The 20,409-nt window shown below is 34.8% G+C and overlaps 2 protein-coding genes across 2 annotated transcripts; both read left to right on the top strand.

Annotated features, from left to right (window-relative positions):
* Positions 1–1,172: 1,172 nt before the first annotated feature.
* Positions 1,173–6,308, top strand: LOC132065211 (O-fucosyltransferase 6-like). Its single transcript, XM_059458488.1, has 10 exons — positions 1,173–1,763; positions 2,019–2,078; positions 2,154–2,244; positions 2,373–2,449; positions 3,340–3,428; positions 3,535–3,718; positions 4,302–4,483; positions 4,741–4,843; positions 4,935–5,266; positions 5,435–6,308. Exons 1-10 carry the CDS (start codon positions 1,557–1,559, stop codon positions 5,772–5,774), a joined length of 1,665 nt encoding a protein of 554 aa, XP_059314471.1. The 5' UTR covers positions 1,173–1,556; the 3' UTR covers positions 5,775–6,308.
* A 1,073-nt stretch (positions 6,309–7,381) lies between these two features.
* LOC132065210 (protein HIGH CHLOROPHYLL FLUORESCENCE PHENOTYPE 244, chloroplastic) lies at positions 7,382–11,486 on the top strand. Its single transcript, XM_059458487.1, has 8 exons — positions 7,382–7,549; positions 7,896–8,134; positions 8,399–8,497; positions 8,656–8,850; positions 9,483–9,575; positions 9,651–9,746; positions 10,162–10,302; positions 11,121–11,486. Exons 1-8 carry the CDS (start codon positions 7,423–7,425, stop codon positions 11,295–11,297), a joined length of 1,167 nt encoding a protein of 388 aa, XP_059314470.1. The 5' UTR covers positions 7,382–7,422; the 3' UTR covers positions 11,298–11,486.
* Positions 11,487–20,409: the final 8,923 nt, after the last annotated feature.

Genomic DNA, 20,409 nt, shown 5'->3' with positions numbered 1-20,409 from the left:
TAAATCTTCATCATTTTTAAATCCAATAAAAATATGCATCAATTAATATAGGGTGCATTTTCACTTAAAAATAGATTTTCACTTTTAGCATATCAAGACAACAATTTCTTTTTTGTTTTTACCCATAGTATTAAATACTCACTTCAAATCATTTTTCAAATCCAATAAAAATATGCACTAATTAATATGGGTGCATTGGTAAATTATGCACTTCATTTATTATTTCTTAAGAAGTGTGCATTATCAAAAGTGGACAAATAAAAGTGAACGGAGGGAGTATCTTTTACGCTTAACGAGGTGATTTATTACTACACAAATATCTTTAGTTTGTTTTAAACCACAAGATTCAAAAGTCTTCTTTTATTTATTAAACTCTGTGCATAATCAAATTATATCACATAAATTGAGACGGAAGGAGTATATGCTTTCGCTGACCAATAATCTATAGTACAACCTTTTCCTTTTATAATATAGAAATGACTTTCTCCGCGACCGTAATTAATCCAGATGACCTAATCAGTAACAATGGTGTGAGTTGCACTCGAGTAACTTTTTACGCGGTGAAAGAAAGAAGAGAAATACCTAGTGAAATGATAAAATATGAACTAAAATTGAGAACGCAGTTGCTTGTAAAATCTTAATATCAAGTTTAATTTGCTTCACATAGATTTGTATGCTAAGTAACTTAATAAGTGATGGGAGCATAGATTTCTGCCATCTATAGTAAGATTTAAGTTGGATTAAACGAGGCAGAGAGAAGATAATGTTAGATATATTTTATTAGTACTAATTAATTAATGAACATTTGAAATGTTCAATGTGTCAAAGACATTATCAAATACAGCAGCGTAAGAACCGCAACTTATACTTGTTCCGTTGAAGACGTCAATATGTCATTATCACTTCTGAGAGAGTGAAATAATTTTAAAACATTATAAAATATATACTTAATTATGAAAAAAATACGTTTTATAATAAACCATATATTTAAAAATAAGGAAATTAAAAGTTTGAATTGAGAACGAAAATTAGATCATTTGGAGTCGTTACATCAAATATCGTTATTCTCTTTTTAGCAAAAAAGAAGAAATACTTTTCATTCAATATTACTAAATATGTAATCTCACAAAGATGAACAATCACTATCAACTATCAAGATGTGAATTTACATAAGAAATTAAGCGTGTCACTGTCGCACTTCAAAAGTATTATTATTATTATTATAAGAATAAAAATAGAATAGTGGGTGGAAACAACTACTCTCTGCAAGGAGGAGGAGCACAGAAACTTTTGGTAAACAGCCGTACCTGGGGCAAAGCAAAATACGGGAAAATGAATTAATGTGCTTGTTTGTCCTTTTCACCCAAAAAAGACGTAATATCTGCTGCATACGAAGCTGCTGATATGTTGTTGTTATTGTTTCTAAACCACTCCCCACTATTTCTCTATACCAACTTCTTCTTCTTCTTTCTATTCAACTCTCACCTATAGCCTATCCACCTATATACTCTCTCTCCGCTATTCAAGATTATTATTATTATTATTATACAAAAAACATGAAGAAGAGAAAAGAACGCCACCATGAAACTTTGTTTCTTGGAATAATCCAAATCATTCTCCACACTCTGTTATTAAGAAGACGCCGCCATATTCACCGCCTTCTTCCTCTTCTTTCAGCTTTATCAGGCGCTCTTCTTTTCTTCTTTGTGTTTTTCTCTCCTCCCATCACTTCCCACCACCATCACCTTATCAATCCCATCTCGGTATGTACATACATATTATATTCTCATTCATTCTATATATCTCCATCAGTCACGAAGCCAGAAATTTCGTTAATTAAGAGTGTTCAAGATTTAATATATATGTATAAAAATTAAAATTTTATATATACACAGTATAATTTTTCGATGAAGGGTGTTAAAATGACCACGTGTGTCCACGCCACTGCAGTCCATCATTTTTATCTTTTTGGGTCTGTTTTGATTTTGATTATTCTTCTGTTATGTTACTGTATTCAGTTAAATAACGGGACGGGGCTTCAGATGAACCTGCAAAAAGAACACGGCTTTCGCGTTCCGGTGAGCGTTATTGCAGTTTTGACTTTTTCCACGTAAGATTGTTTCTTTATTTGAATTATTATTTTGAATGTGTAGATGGGTGGAGGAAGTTTAAGCGGAGACGTATGGATTTCGAAGCAATCTAAATTCTACCACTCCTGCAGTGATTCCAGCAACAAATTTCCAAGTGGGTGCACTTTGTTTTAACAATTTTTGGTTTTGACCCTCACATTTGGATCTTGATATATAGTCTTAAAAGTTGATGAAAAGTAGCACTACTTTTGGTGAATATTCATTCGTCTGTAACATTTGCAGGTGCAGAGGTTAATACTCATCCCAATAGGTACTTGATGATTGCAACTAGTGGAGGCTTGAATCAACAGCGAACTGGGGTAAATTCTTTCTTCATTCATGCCAAAATTTCCCTAATTGAATGGATTTCCTTTTCAAGTCAGGCCCCACTGCATTTAAGATATAAATCTTTTTGAAGTGCATTTTCGGAACCCTTTGAAAAAAACAAAAAAAGTACTGCAGGCTTGGATAAGATACAAGTTTTCAAATGTTCAAAATTTTAAACCTCTAATTAAACCATGTCCTTGCTGATACCTGAGTGACATCTTTCCTTATGAATGTTCTGTGAGACCTCGTTTGAATTGGGTCCAATGAAAAAAGCAATTTGATTACAATAAATTAGATTCTATTGAAACTTAGAACGAGAAAATTTTCCCACTTGGAAATTGGAAATATGATCTGGTGAATCAGTACATCAGCAATATATTATTATTCATGTTACCTGTAACATTCAACTGCATAGGGATTACAAGTTGTAGCTTGTGAATAGTGCCATGAATGAATAATTGGGAGTTATGTTGGTCCGTTCCCTGATCCCATAATTTCCCAAAACGGTCCGTTGTCCCAAATTTTTAGCCTTTACCATTACTGCGTTTATCTTGTTTTGTGTCTCCTTCCTTTGGCCTGATAGAAACTAATGAAATAATCATTTTGATGGTTATAGATACAGAACAGTTAATGAATTAATTTACTTATTCATGGTCTTTTTATTTGTAGTGGTGGATCTAGTTTTCTGTTGACACTGACTTGTCTTACTTAACTGTGCTATCAAAATCAGCAAGTCCATTTCTGGACACTGTAAGAGTTTATATAAAATCCGAGATAATACGAGCAGTTTTTTTGGCTGTTGGAATTCTAATTATTTGCAGTTACATTTTATGAGACTACTAAATCAAATATGAGTTTCAAATCATATTCTTGCTGGATGCAGATTGTAGATGCAGTTGTTGCAGCTCATATCTTGAATGCCATCCTTGTAGTTCCAAAACTCGACCAGAAATCATACTGGAAAGATTCAAGGTTTTATTTGGAATAATCTATGCACAAAGGCATTCTCTGAGCTATCTTTTTATTTGTTATAGTACACTAAAATTCATGAGACTTAATCATTCCTTTTTTCGTGCAGCAACTTCTCTGAGATTTTTGACGTTGACTGGTTTATATCACACCTCTCAAAAGATGTCAAAATTATTAGGGATCTTCCAAGAATCGGAGATAAAGTCATAACTCCATATAGAACGCGTGTTCCAAGGAAGTGCAATGCCAAGTGTTATGAAACTCGCATCCTGCCTATTTTAAAGAAAAAACATGTGAGTCCTTTATAAAGCATGTTTGCCTTGTCCGATACAGCTGAACATAATATCATCCCATGACATGAAAGTTTGTGCACAGCACATGATTCCCTATGTTTTGCGTCTTAGTATTCTGTTGCTCTTGTTGCATTATACATCTATGTGGCAAACTCGTGCTGAAATGTAGTAGTTTCCCCACCCATAGCTCTAATGCACAACTAAGTCATAGTAGTTTAAAATTTGGAAGTTCAAGCTAAAGAAATTTACAGATAGATTTACTATCCATACAACACAAGCTCCACCTTATTTCCATGACAATTTGTAAGTCGGGCATATCTTCTTGATGTGGATGTAGTTGAGCAGGCAACCTGCCAAATTTCTGCATGAACTATCCATGAACTTTAAGTTATTGATGCTGAAGAACAAAAAGTTTTGGGGGTAGATTTGACGTCTTGTTGTTAGCAGAGTTACGTTTCTGAATCGTTTTTGGCTCATTGCTTTTTGGTGTTATTAGAATCGTTCCTTTAAACATATCTGGATAATCTAGTTTATATTTTAGTTGACTCAGATTTTCTTGACTCTTTCCTTTGCTCTGGTGCAGGCTGTTCAGCTAACAAAATTTGACTATAGGCTTTCCAATCGGTTGGATACAGATCTGCAGAAGCTGAGATGCAGAGTCAATTATCATGCATTGAAGTTTACTGATCCCATTATTGAAATGGGCAGAAAATTGGTTGAACGGATAAGAATGAAAAGCAAGCACTTTGTTGCCTTACATCTGAGGTAATTTGATTATAGCTTATGGCCAAAAGATGTTTTACACAAATGTTCTTTTCTTTGTTCATGAATTTATTTAGAAGACATTTTGGACACAAAAAACAACAACAGCAGAGAACTGCTTGTACACAAAAGTAACTTTTATTGCATAAATCTGGTGTTGCCTTTAGGATGTCAATGTTGATCTTCTCATTGTAGATTGTGTACTGTTGGATATTCTACTGTTGGAATATGCTTTCTGAAACTTGTTTACTATGTGCTAGGTTTGAACCAGATATGCTTGCATTTTCTGGATGCTATTATGGTGGAGGAGACAAGGAAAGGAAAGAGCTAGGTAAAATACGGAAGCGGTGGAAGACGTTACACGTGAGTCACTGCCTATTTAATTATCCATTAGTCCATACATTGCCCCTACTTGTAGTTAATATGATATTTGCTTCTTTGGCATAATTTGCAGACAAGAAACCCAGATAAGGAGCGAAGGCATGGAAAATGCCCTCTCACTCCTGAGGAAATTGGACTAATGCTTAGAGCACTTGGTTTTGGTAATGATGTTCATATTTATGTGGCATCTGGAGAAATTTATGGAGGAGAGGAGACATTGGCTCCTCTTAAGGCTCTTTTTCCAAATTTTTATTCCAAAGAAACAATTGCCAGCAAGGAGGAATTGGCACCATTCTCCTCCTTCTCTTCTAGGATGGCTGCGTTAGATTTCATTGTTTGTGATGAGAGTGATGTATTCGTGTCCAATAACAACGGTAATATGGCAAGAATTCTTGCTGGAAGAAGGTAAGCTACTTGATTTTTTCGACCTAAATCAGCTAGCTTACTTCTTAAAAAACATTGACAAAATGATCTTCAAATGCCATCTTGTTTACTCAAATACCATGTTACTTTATCTGTTAGTCTGTTACTCCAGGAAAGGGCAACTTGTTAAAAATCCTTTTCGTGTTTCAGGAGATATTTTGATCACAAGCCGACTATCCGTCCAAATGCTAAGAAGCTTTATAAGTCGTTCCTTAATCGAAATAACATGACATGGGAAGAGTTTGCCTCACAAGTTCGAACGTCTCAAATAGGTTTCATGGGAGAGCCAATGGAGGTAAAGCCAGGCAGGGGCGAGTTTCACGAAAATCCATCAGCATGCATTTGTGCAGATTCTGAAATGGATACCGGTTCTGCTACTAATAGTGGTAGGAGAGATATGGTTGAAGCAACTGATAGTCAGGTTAGTGAAGAAGAGCAAGAATGGTCTGATACAGAATATATGGAGATCAATGAACTTGAAATTCAATGAAGAGATTCCGGCAGATTTTTTAAAACATAACAGCCGGAAATGGAAGAGATTTTCGCAGATTAAAGAACCGTTGCAGATGGTGCAGGTTCTCATTTTGAGTACCAGCTGCCATTAATTGATAACAAGATAACAGTATGGAGCAGAAATTTGTACATAAAGCCAAGTGCAAACTAAGATCTTGGTTCTCCAGTTTTGCTAGTCAATGGTGCAGTTTTAAGGCAAGAGAATCGACTGCCGCATCATTGAAATTTTATGCATTTAAATACAGAGAAAGCAGGATAAGTTGAGGAAAAAACAACTTTATGCTGCATTAACTCTTGGAATATTGATTACACCTCCAAAGGAGAGGTAATGCTCAATATATAGGATGTTGGCGTTTCATGTTTAAAGTTTTTTACTTTATTTTAAAAGAAAAATTAAGTTGTATATAGTACTCAGCTTTTCCTTTGCATTTCTTTCGATTAGATCAGCATTGCTAGTTAGTCTAAATGTATATCAACTGCATAATATACTAATCATTTTCCCACTGTTCAATTGGTAGAGTTTTGACGATGTTAACGTGCTCACAAGTCACAAGTCAACTCCCATTCATGCAAAGGCCTCAATTAAAACAGAGAAAAACTACTAGTACAATGTTCCTAGAAAAGCCATTTTTCTTGCTCTTTTTTTTCTTTTCTTTTTCTAATATTACTCTCTTCACCACAATTGATTCCTTAAATTGTCCTCTAAGTAATGAAAATAACACACTAAGTCATTTTTGAATTTCTCTTACCAATAGAGTCATCTACCCTTAGAATGTAACACTCATGGGAAAAACCTCTTTCTCTCACCTGATTTCTAATTGACATGTCATGTTATGTCATATTAGTTGCTTATGTTCCATACTATGTAGGTCAAGACCTAGACAAATTATAAATACACAAAAGATGAGTCTAGTTATCTAGTTTTAAGTATATCAACTCAACATGCGAAGATCCACCAGCGACCCCGACAGACCGATACCGATAAAAAAATGGATCCAGATCTCAAAGCATTTCAAATGTTATGTTCCGTTGAAACAATAGGGGAAAAAAAGGAAATCATTTTTAATGTCCAATTATGCAGTCAATCTAAAATGTCAACCATCTCATCACAACCCGTGATTATAAGGAGGAGTGTTACGTTTAGGATGTACGTAGCAAAAAATGAAATATTACCATAAATTTAGATTAATCGGATAATAAATTTTGAATATCAAATATAATTGTAAAATGATCAATAAGTATTACTTTAGGGAAGATGAAGGTAGTATAAAGCTACATTCTTTAATTTTTTTAAAAAAATCGATTAAAGACAGTATGTGTCAAGATAAACATGGTGTATTTTTAGAAAATTCAACACGAATACGGCAACATTTTTGAAGAATAGAGAGCAAGATAGGTATAAGTGCTAGAGTAGTAAAAAAAAAGTGTTTGAGGAGGGAGATGGTCCCCACCTTTAAAGCCGGGAAAGCTGAGGTGGAAAGCGGGGAACCATACCTCTTTGCAATCCAACCTCTTTGCAATCCATAAGAAGAATAAGATGACGACGTGGCCTCTTCTTTCCCAATCTATACTTGTATCAGTTAAGTTGGCGTCAATCACCATTCTCCCATTTCTCTCAGTCTCTAATGGCGTCCACCCTCTACGCCCAGGTCACTAATCTCACTTCTCTTCCCTCTCGCAAGCTCTCTTCTTCCTTCTCATGCCGCACCACCTTCCATTCCACTCTCTATTCTCCCATCACCACTACTAAAGGTAATTACATATCTCTTCAGGTGTTACCAAAATTTGATTCCAATTACCCACTAATTTTCCATTTTTTCTTTTGGAGTATTTTTATTCTCTTTCCCCTACCCATTATGCCATTAACACTAGTAAAGGTAATTACAGTCTTTTGGGGTTTGACAAAACATGATTCCATCATTACCCACTAATTTTCTTGGCTTTTTTCTTTTTTGGGTAAATTTTGATCTCTTTCCCTTATCCATTGTGCCATTAGTAAAGGTAAGTGGAGTCTTTGGGTATTAGAAAAGTATTGATTCCAACAATACCCACTATTTTTTTTTTTTTTGTTTCTTAATTTTGAATTCTGGTCCCGTAGGAAAACATTGTTCGGTACCTAAGGTGGTTTGCAACGCTCAGAGTGCTCCAGCGGCAGTGAATTTAGCTCCGGGAACGCCAGTGAGGCCGACTAGCATTCTTGTTGTGGGTGCCACAGGCACATTGGGACGGCAAGTAGTTAGGAGAGCACTGGACGAGGGGTACGACGTTAGATGTCTTGTCAGGCCTAGGCCTGCTCCTGCTGATTTTCTTCGTGATTGGGGCGCCACTGTTGTCAATGTAAGTAGAGCCAATGAACTATACTCAAACCTCTCTATAACAGCGTCCCTGATATATTTTAGTTGTTATAGCAAAATGTTGTTATATAGGACATTTAATAAATATAATATGAAATCAGTTCTAAACAGAACTTGGCCGTTATATTGAAATGTTGTTATAGAGAGGTTTGACTGTTATAGAGAGGTCTGACTGTATTTGTAACATTCATTCTTATTTTTCTTTTTATGTTGTGAAAATTATCTAGTTAAACTGATTTCTGGACAGGGGGATTTAAGCAAACCTGAAACACTTCCAGCAACATTGGTTGGAGTCCATACAATTATTGACTGTGCTACTGGACGCCCTGAAGAGCCTATAAAAACTGTAAGCATCCATAATGACGAGAAGGGGTGAATAATTGATTCACACTATACTTAAGGTTCTCATGGGAATGAAAGTGCTCTGATTATTTAACTGTCTCGATTCTTACGTTGTTGTTGTGGTGGCTTGTCAAACTTATTTACTTTAGCCGTTCATTTTAGGTAGATTGGGAAGGAAAAGTTGCTCTAATACAATGTGCTAAAGCCATGGGAATTCAAAAATTTATATTTTTCTCGATTCACAACTGCGACAAGCATCCTGAAGTTCCTCTGATGGAGATCAAACACTGTACAGAGAAGTATCTCCGAGATTCAGGCTTGAACCATGTTGTAATTCGGTTATGTGGCTTCATGCAGGTATCATCCACTAATTATTTTATTTGGTATGATGAAAGTATGCCTTATATATGAACATTTTAACCACAATGCTGAAACAAAGATCATTGAATTTGAAAACTCTTGAAAGGTATTTCAATAAGTTAGATTCATGATTTTTTTTTTTTTTTGGTAAACCTAATGAAAATAGGAAAGCATTTCTTAAGCTCAAAAGATGTGTAAATCACGGTTTTATATATTACAGCATTGTAAATGGACACCTTAGAGTGTCACAAGCCTATCAACATACTAGTTGAAACACCGAGATGTTGCTACTTGAAATTTGTAATGCAGAAGCGAGAAGCTTTTCACATTATGTTGTTATTATTGACAAAATTTAGACCTTTGTTTGAGTTACAAACAAGCTCTACATATCTTAGAAGGGGAACCTTGGGCACTATGACCACATGTGTGCCCTCTGTGCACTTTAAAATGGAGTGCCTCTTTGATCTTATTGATTAACTCATAGCGGTTGGAAAAAATACAAAGGTGCCCGTACAAATAATTTTTAAACCAATTGATAAGGTGTTATTCTCATGTTTCGTTCTGCCTTGTCTATTGTCCTTTAGTCATATTATTCATTGTCTTAATACTTTAAAATTCATTTTCTTCAGGGCCTTATTGGTCAATATGCAGTGCCTATATTAGAAGAAAAGTCTGTATGGGGAACTGATGCTCCCACTCGAATAGCATACATGGACACCCAAGTAATTTTTCCACTTAATTTCATTTGAGTCCATTTAATGTAATCAGTAAATAATTCTATGCTACATTTCTTCCAGGATATTGCTCGCTTGACATTCATAGCTTTGCGCAATGAGAACATTAATGGGAAGCTTCTCACTTTTGCTGGGCCTCGGGCATGGACAACCCAAGAGGTAAGAAAGATCTCCATTTTAAGCATTAAGATTAAGTTTCTTCGGTACGTTACAATGTAGCCTTTTGTGGTACTTTTTGTTTCTGGTAGTGGGGTAAGCAACACCAGATACTGTTAATATCAATATCTTACCTCGAAGCCAAGTTCATTTTGAAATTTCTTTAGGAGTTAGGCCATCAAATTTCTGCTAAATATACTCTAGATCTTTTCTATATACTAGACAATAAGAAAAAAAGGTCAATCCACATCTTCAAAATCACAATACCATTTCCCATAGTCAAACCATTACTAATTATTCTGAACTTAGATCATATACCTTTTTTTGTTGCTTTTTCTGTCTCTATTATTCCCTCCCTTTTCTCCTGTTTGGATGATGTCTATTACCCTTCTTGTCAAGTAAATACTCATTGAATCAGGTGATAACATTGTGCGAGAGACTTGCTGGCCAAGATGCCAATGTGACTACAGTGCCTGTCTCAGTTTTGCGATTTACACGCCAGCTGACTCGGTTGTTTGAGTGGACGAGTGATGTTGCTGATAGATTGGCATTTTCAGAGGTTGAAATTTCTTCTAGCCTTACATTTTGTGTTTTTTCTTCTTTGTTTAATGAGTGTTTCTTCATTGTCAAATGCAGTCTGATGCCAATAGAATATCAATCCTGTCTTCTTGTTCTGGCTGTTCATTATATCTATTACATCATTTCCTTTCTTCTAGTTGTTTGCGATGTTCTTTCCAAAAAATTAACCTATTCTTAAGGTAAGGGAAAAGGTAACCCTTTTAATAAATGAGGAGTTGAGAGAATGTACGAGGATGAAATTTTGGAATGTGCTATTATCAGTGCCCTTTGAATAGATAACTATATATACAGATTGTATTCCCTTTGCTGCATCATTCCTTAGAAATTAGCTGCCATGAAATTTTTTGCTAGTTAGTTTGTTTCCATGACAAATCTCCATTGGAACAAGTAAAAGAATCAATGTTGCCTGGTGTATCAGTCAGATTTTGGTGACATTTTAGCTGATATTTAACGGAGGATATTCTCAGAATAAGATGTTCAAGAACAACTTTTGGTCTTTTTTAAATACCAAAGTCATTTGTTTTGATTGATTTTACTTGACCATATTTTCCCATTCTCATTTGCATGAGAAGTTACTCATATTTACTTGAAGCACTGCCTCACTCTCTCTTTTTATTAGTGAAGACCATGTCGCTCTTTTTATTTTTTCATCTGCAACAGCTTTCTGATCTGTAACCAAGCAATAGAAAAGAATAATACGGGATAAACCCCTGTATAAAACGGTGCATGTCTCCCATGCTGGAGGGTTAGATGGCAAAAGACAAAGTTAATGTTATTGGTCTGTGTGGCAATTTCCAGGTTTTGACAAGCGATACCGTCTTCTCAGTTCCTATGGCTGAGACATATGACCTTCTGGGTGTGGATGCAAAAGACGTCAGTTCACTGGAGAAATATCTCCAGGATTATTTCACCAACATACTCAAGAAGTTGAAAGACCTTAAGGCTCAATCGAAGCAAACAGATATTTTCTTTTGAGAGGAATACTTGTTTATGTTGTTGTACAAGTAATATACACTGTGACAAGGATACATCAGCAGAGGTTTGCTCCTTTGGAACTCCCAATCTTCTTTTTTCCCCTAGTTTGTTCCTCATGTATTGTAAAGAAGATAAAGAAAGAAAATGACTGACTTGGATTCAAATGAAATTTTGGAACTACTTCTCCGATCTACTGAATATTGAGAACTGGATATGATTAATAACTATGAGAACAGCTCCTCTACCAACAACCTCAAGACAATCGAAGCAATTTACTGCAGTGGTATGGGCGCCTTCTGCTCATCAAGTATTCTCGGTTGTTCTTTTTAAAAACTCGTCTAAAGTATATTACAGTGTTCAACCACAACTTTTTCACGCACAACGTCATTTCCAGTTAGTTCCTCCTGCACCAAAAGTAGAATAACATATAGAAATAAGTGAACAAGCATTCCATCATTTTCATCTCCACAGAAAGTCAAAAGCAACAGTGCATATTGCCAATGAACCTATTGCACCAAATCTAGCTGCGGGATGTAAACAATATAAATGACGTTCAAAGGATATTAAATATATCATGAAGAAAATTTACATATTTGCGGTTGAGACATCTGCCTGATTTAAACCAGCATATGCTTGTGGTGGTACAAACCTAAAACTAATGAAATTCAGCTATGATCTGCAATGTCGTCAAACACAAGACAAGGTGCATTAAGCAAAAACAGAGCAAGTTCAATATAAATCATGCAAAAGGAGAGAGCGATTACCTTGTCTCGGAAAACAGAGGAACCCATCCGAAACATGATTGGTGGCTATCGTAAATCAATGCCAAAGGGGGCAAGTAATTCATTCTTTTTTTGAGTTTTGAGTGCCCTGCAGAACAAAGATGGTTTTGACATTATCATTGGAACCTTTTTCAGAAGAAGATTTTATGATAAATGTTAATGGAATAACAAGAATAATCTCAACAGGTACCTGCTTGCACTTATCAGACTAGGATGAGAGACATGGCAATAGAAGATCTAGTGACAATCATGATATCAAAGTAAAACCAGATTTTGATTATAATTTGAAGTACGAAGGGGATATCTACGGAAGTCAAATTAAAACCAAGTTTTGATCATAATTTGAAGTACGAAGGGGATATCTACGCAAATCAAAAGATAATTTACTTACATGTCATGATCTCCTATACCAGAACGGTTACCATTCGCAAAGATAATTTACTTGCATGTCATGATCACCTATATAAGAACAGTTACCATTAGAAGCTAAGATTCCAGTGCCGATAGAGTTCTAGTATGTAGGCCTCTATACAGAATCTTATCTTTGTGAAAGTCTCAATAGCTATAACTGTGTTTCTCCAACCACTATGCATCACCATGCTGCCCGAATCTAAGTTTTAGTTACGTGCCACACCCAGAAGAATGTAAGATGTTTTCTACTATGACAATCATTTTTTCTATCTGGCATCCACAAAATACAAAATACAAAATAAAAAATTTAAAAAAATAGCAGCACGAGCTAATTTACGAGCTTGTGTCATATACTATAGTTAAGACTCTACGTCAGAGCAATATTATTATGTGCTTCAGAATATTCCGCACTAAGACATCTGCAATTAAGTATTACTCCTACATTTATAAATCACTCAACAGAGAGATTAACAAATAAATATTAATGAGTGTATACACAACGTGATAATTAAGACAGAGAAAACAAGATTTGAATTAAATAGTTAAAAACCCCGCCATGGGTAAAAGAAAAAAGTTAATATTTCATGGTTGCAGTCCAATCTCTTATCTTGTTCGATCTTAGGAAAATTAAGAGCAGTGAAGATGAAACGCGATGAAAGCTCCGAGTTCAATACCAGAAAACATCACAGTCAGGCAGTAGAGTTGTTAACTTCCCAGTATGGATGTCATACTTGCAGAGATCATATTTCTCAGGTTTCTTGTATTTTTTTTCGAAGAAAGAACAAAGTAGGCTTGTCAGCACAGAACTGTATCCGTAATATTTTCCTGTTGCAAGGATGAAGTCGTGAGCTTGATGATTCGTTTGCTTTCAGCCCATTTTAGTTTATTTGTGATCTTCTAGAACCAACACATGTAGCTCATCCTTGACTATTTCAGCAAACGCGAGACGACCATTCCAACAAAGAGATTAGTAGTGCTCAACTTGGGGAAGAAATCTTTAGGGAAAGTAGTATGACCAAATACCTATCATTCTCCATATCCAAAATATCAACTTCTATATCAACATCATCATCCTTTTCAACAAACCAAATGCACTAAGCAACTGATCCCTTCCTAAAGAAAACCTGAGTTCTCTTCCTATTCCTATTTTATCATCATCAGCAGCTGGGACCTGATCAACAGTTCGCCAACAATAAGTATTTTCGTCAAACCCAACATGAAGAATAATTTCATTGCCGAGTGATTGATGATGATTTTCATGAACAGAGAGCAACTTGACAGCTTGGCTAGACTGAACAAAGTCCAAGGCGAACCCACACCCGAAGCTTTAAGAACCCACACCCGAAGGGCTGGCTCCGCCCCTGATGTTGCCCCGCGCATCTGTCTTCTGCAAATCTCACTTCCATTTTCGTCTTGTAATAGTGAGTTGATGACGATGATTAAGTGGTTTACTTGAATTTCTTTAGGTGTACCTTATACATACCTTGATGATTTGATAGGAATAACAGAAAAAACATTCAAAATATACAAAAACGTGATTGAATAGTATGTTTTATAAGTACAGCACATTCTGAGATATCATAAGTTCATAACCAAATATTTGACTTAATTTGGAGATGAGTATCAAATCAGAAGTTCAACTATAAGTTGACATTCCCTAGGAATATAACCTACAAACTGCACATCTGGCAAACGGGTACAAAGTCCATTGTCAAAACAAATAAATGTGAATCATAAAATGCTAGCGGACATTACTTCGATTTGAAATTTTATTTAAGTTATGCTCATTATTTGTTGCACAGAAGAAGCTAAATACTAGCTTAATTTAATGTCTAAAATAGTCTATTCAAGAAGAAAAAAATTCAACAGAGAATCCAGACACTACTATTTTAGGATTGACACATACTACTAATCCACATTGACACATACTCACATACTACTAATCCACATTGACCTTGATGATGAGACTCAATTCTTGACTTGACATCTTGCGTGTGACTCTCAATCCACTAAAGACAACACTTGACACATAGACTAATTAATGTGAATCTGAATCCTCTAAGGAAAACCGTCAAAATCTTAGAACTTGTGAATCAAATCTCTCTCTCGGTGATGCAAAGATATAATATTAACCTTGATTTTATATCCTCCAACACTTGTCTTCTGGACCTGAAAATATACAAATTCATACGGTCTCCATCAAGGTTGAATCGATTAACACGATCAGTGAGATCAATGTGACTCTGAATCCACTAATGACGGTGCTTTGTTGAAAATCTTAGAAGTTGAAGATGAGAATCAAACCTGCCTCTGAGTAATTCAAAGGTATATTATTAACCTTGACCTGACATCTTCCAGCACTTGTCTTATGTACCTGAACAAATACAGACTCAGACGGTCTCCATATTGGTTGAACTAATCGACGAGGGCAATGAAATTATCAATACATCCATTTAAGTCATTAAGAATAAAAGTGATTCTCCGGGTGACCTCCGAGACTTCAAACGCGGTATTGCTTGATTCAATTAGCTCTGAAGCTATAGTGTCGAATTGGGCATCCATTATAGAAATGAAGAGAACATAGAGAAATACTAGAGTAACAGAGAGAAGAGAAAGAGAAAAAAACAAATTTTTCTTCTTGATGAAAAGAGAAAGCTAATGTTAACTCATACGCATACTATTAGTATTATATAGGAGTACTAATGACGGGGAGGTGAGAGGAGCTGTTATTTTTAGATGTGCATAGATTTTGTTAAGGGGTCGTTTGGGAAAGGAGCGGTTATCGTTAAATGTGCATAAATGCTACATTTAATTTACGGAAAAGGCTCATAAATGTCCCTAGCTTATTGAAAAAGGTTTATAAATACCCTCCTTCCACCTTTGGGTCTAAAAATACCCTTCCATCCACCTTTTAGGTCTAAAAATACCCTTAAAGTTTGTTTTTGACTCAAATACACCCCTCAAACTAACAGGTCAAATTTAACTCTTTTAAAAAGCCAAATGACATTTTGTAATTGGTCACACATTTTAATTTCAGAATAAGTAAAATCCACCCAATTTTTATGACCCAAACCCATTAAGCCGTTTTAAATAAAATGATTTTATGCCCACCTAAAGCGAGCATCTTAACAAAGCCGACCCAATTAGCGAGACCAGGTGATAAAAGCGGTGATGAAGCAAGTTCATTCAAGCAAGAATGCACTGATCTTCGTTCAAAACCGAGAAACTTGTAGCCCTTCTTCGTCAAGGCACGCGCGTCACGCAACGATCTTTACGAACGTTCCACACGCCGGATTCTTGAAAAAGCTTTAGCCCTTGTGTTAAAGTGTAGAGCACATGGACTTGTTAAACGTGTTTTTACAATAATCCCTGCTGCACAATTCCGTAAAATGTCATCACAGTTGGAAAACTCAATTGGTGACATGTCATGGCTGCTTCGTGTGTCTGCCTCAGCTGATTGTATCATTTACTTTAAAACGGGTCAATGGTTTGAGTCTTAAAAATTGGGTGAGTTTTACTTATTCTGAAATTAAAATGTGTGACCAATTACAAAATGTCATTTGGCTTTTTAAAAAAGTTAAATTTGACCTGTTAGTTTGAGGGGTATATTTGAGCCAAAAATATACCTTAAGGGTATTTTTAGACCTAAAAGATGGATGGAAGGGTATTTTTAGACCCAAAGATGGAAGGAGGGTATTAATGAGCCTTTTTCAATAGATTGGGGGTATTTATGAGCCTTTTCCCTTTAATTTAAAATCCTCTAAATGAACGGAGGCGATTTTAGTGCCGGCTACCCTAAATATATAGGCCCAATAAATAAATTAAAAAACTCTAAATATTGGGATAATTAAGCTACCATAAAACTAAAGGCGTCTCAATAAAATTAGTGACCCAAAGCCAAAATTTAATCCGAGACTTTAAGTATATACACAGACATAAAAAATTTAGTGTTACCTTTACTTCACATAGTAATATTAATATTTATAATGATAATTATTAATTCAAGTTAATAAGATGTTAGACATGTATTTTAAATACATTACCTTGATTTTTGTTGTAAAATTTTTATTTAATAATATGAAGATTTGAGTATTCTAGTTCAAAGTTCTAATATGTTTTTCTTAAAAAGTAAATAGTTTTTCGTTATTTTTTTCATATATAATTTTTACTCCCTCTGTCCCAAAAAAATTGTCCTCTTTTCCTTTTTAGTCTATCCCAAAAAAGTTATCCCCTTTCTATATTTAGCAACAATTTAACTTTATGAGATGATTTACAGCCACACAAATATCTAAGGCTTGTTTTGCACCACACATTTCAAAAGTCTTCCTTTATTTCTTAAACTTTGTGCCAAGTAAAAAAAAAAGACAATCTTTTTGAAACGGAGGGAGTATATTTCTTTTCACAATCTTCAATAGAGAAAATAAAATCATAAATTCATCCTTAAAATTTTTGGGGCCTCAAAACTTTAGGGGCCTAAAGCAATGTCTTGACTAGCCTCACCCTTTAGCCACCCCTTCATAAAACATATTTAAAGGACCATTTTAATTTTGCGTGTGCGTTGGGGGTGGGGGGTGCAATAGAGGGAGTTGAAAAAAACAAAAAAGACTTTTGTTGGAAAGGAATTTTTGGGACACATTCACACTCTGCACCGTGCAGACTAAACCCGTCAACCAGTTCGGGTAACCGGTTCAAACCGGTAACCGGACCGGTTAAACTGATCGATTTAATTTTTTTTTTTAATTCTAGCCGTTGGGGCTTGGGCTGCTAATTTGGACCGTTGAGCAACGGTCCATTTGCAAAAATGGTCGTTGCCAAACGGTCCCAAACCTATTTTTTGCCCCCCCCCCCCCCAACCTCCCAAACTTTTTTTTTAACACTTTAACCCATTTCCCACCCCTATATAAACCCCTCTCCATTTTCATTTTAATCCACACTAATTCACTCTTCTCTTTCTCTCAAATCTCAATCTCTCAATTATAGTTACTTTGCAACAATTAGCCACTTTAAATTTCTCTCAAATAAATATTATAAAGTCTTATTATAGTTTCAATTATTAATTTTGGAATTATAATATTGTTGGTGGAGTTGGTGATTTTGTAACAATCCGAAGTAGCTTTGGTGGATTTGCAATTCTAGCCGCCTTCACTTTGTTGGAAATTAGTCCGGCAATTTGGTACCTTCATTCCAACTCTATCTTTATTTTTCGCAATTTAATTTACGCAATTTAATTCTAGCAATTTAATTTGTTGCAATTTATTTGAGTGTGATTTATTTGAGTGTGATTTAAATTAATTCTATTTAATAATGGCGAAGAGATTTAGGCATGGTGCCAGTAGTAGTGGTATTGTTAGGGATGGGCTTAATGAGGAAACATTTGTGGAAGAAACACCTAATTTAGGTATTGATGTTGGTGGAAATAATCCACTTTTAGGTCATGAGGCAATGCAACAATATTATACCGACACTTTTAATGAAATTAATGATGAAACACAAGCCCCCGAAAATTCCATAGGAGATACATGTCCTGCACAATCACATACACAAGACAAACCGCTAAAATTTGAAAATTTATGACTAAGGATAGGGAAAGCCAAACAGCTAAATGTACCCTATGTGGATAAGTATTTGCTTTTAGGCAAGAAACTAGTAAGGATGGTGGAACGGGTACACTAAATGGTCATATGAGAAAGAAACATATGGATGTTTGGGGAGAGCAAACGGGTTCAAATGTGGGGGTATTCAAATGGCGATAGACCCACGAACCGGTAAAATTTTTAAGTATAACAAGAAAAAAGAGCGTGTAGAAATAGCTAAAATGGTAGCTTATGATTGTTTACCATTTTCCTTTCCTTCGGGTTTGGGGTTTGTTACTTACATTCAACGTTGTTATAATCCGTTATTTGAGGGTATTCCTAGAAGTACTTGTAGAGCGGATGTTATAGATTTGTATAAAAATATAGATTTTATTTGCGTCATGTATTTAATTCTTTAAATTGTAATATTTCTCTTACCGCTGATTTGGGTCTTAGTCTTAACGAGTTATATTTTTTTGCTATTACATGTCATTGGGTTGATGACAATTGAGTTATGCAAAAAAGAATTATAGCTTTTTTATATGATGAAGGAAAAGGTCGTCACGATGGAAAATTTTTAGCGGATTCAATGTATACTATTATGAGATTTTTTAACATTTGTAGAAAAACACTTTGTATTGCTTTAGATAATGCTTCTAATAATACAAAGGCGATTGGTCTTTTAAAAAGAGAATTAAACCCTCCGCTAAAAAATATTTTTCATGTGAGATGTAGTTGTCACATTTTAAACTTAATTGTTAAAGATGGTCTTGTGTGTTTTGACGATTCTATTCAAAAAGTTAAAGATACGGTTGCGTTTCTTTTTTGTAATGCTAATAGGGGAAGACTTAGAGATTTTAAGAATGCTTGTGTGGAAAATAACCTTAGACCTAGGAAAATTCAAGTAGAAATTGAGACTAGGTGGAACTACACTTACATTATGCTACAACAAGCATATGAGTATAGGATTCTCATACAATAAGTTCACAACAAATATAATATTAATAATGATGATTGGTTAAATTTTACTCATTGGGAAGATGTTAAGGAATGTGTTGAACTCTTAGAAATTTTTTATAATGCAACTCTTGCTTTTTCTAAACAATTCTATCCCACGGTAACCGGAATTTTAGCCTATTTAGCGGAAATAGCTAGAGTTTTACAATAGTATAAATATAAACTTTGGTTATCAAGCGGCTATTTTTGATATGATAATCAAATTTAAGAAGTATTTTTTTCCCATCCCAACTTTATTTATATTGGGTTCTCTTTTAAATCCTTGTTTAAAAGTGTCTTATCTTCGAAGCATTGGTTGGTCAAATTTATACATTTTTAGAAATTGAAGAGGAGTTCAACCATCTTTAGTCAACCCGAACTCGCTATTGATGACGAGTTTAGAAAAGTTTTTACTCATTATTCTAATTTGGAAGAACATATTACACCCGTTGCTCCACGCCCTACTACTTCTCAAAGTAGCAAAAAGGGCTTGTCGGGTTTGTCGCATTTAAAAGTTTTACATTCACAGTCAACACCTTCTTGTAGTGCAAACTTTGATGAATATAACTTTTATTTGATGCAGCCAAATGTGGATATCAAGGAACTAGATGAGTTGGACATCTTAGCATGGTGGAAGAAATACAAGGCAAGTCATCCGATACTCTCAAGAATGGCTCGGGATATCCTTACGGTTCAAGTATCAACCATGGCTTCGGAAAGTGCATTTAGCCAAGGAAGACAACAAATTGGAGACCATAGACACTCATTATCCGGCTTTAGCTTGCAAGTACTAGTGTGCATTCACGATTGGATTAGATCGGAACGACGCAATCAAAACTTAGAAGCGGAGGAAGGCGAAGAGGAAGAGATTGAAGATTTGATAGCAAGTGGACCGGACCAAATGGAAGACTTTGAAGATATCTCCATGGCCTAATATGATATGGGGGAAATTAACCAAATGATTGAGAATTGGTGATTTTATTATTCTACTATTTCTTTGCAACTCCATGTATTATTTGCAAGTTAAAAAAAACTACAACTTGCAAATAAATGTTATCCAAGAATGAATAAAATATATGGCTCATTGAGCTTTCTTCTATTTACTTGTGTTCATATTTTTACTTATATTAAGTTATGAATATACCTAAAATATACTAAGAATATACTTATAATATACATCTACTTAAATTAAAAACTAGAAAGTTATATACTTGAAAAATAATTAAAATATACTAAGAATATACTTATAATATATAGTATACATATAACTTAAACATATATATATATATATACGAATTTTTAAACTTAGAAAAAAATTAAGTTATAAATAACTTAAGTTATAATATATAA

The sequence above is a fragment of the Lycium ferocissimum genome, chromosome 7 (assembly GCF_029784015.1).
Source record: "Lycium ferocissimum isolate CSIRO_LF1 chromosome 7, AGI_CSIRO_Lferr_CH_V1, whole genome shotgun sequence".
Taxonomy (NCBI): Eukaryota; Viridiplantae; Streptophyta; class Magnoliopsida; order Solanales; family Solanaceae; genus Lycium; species Lycium ferocissimum.
Note: the sequence above shows the minus strand (reverse complement) of the source record. Positions and strands in the feature narration are given on the sequence as shown.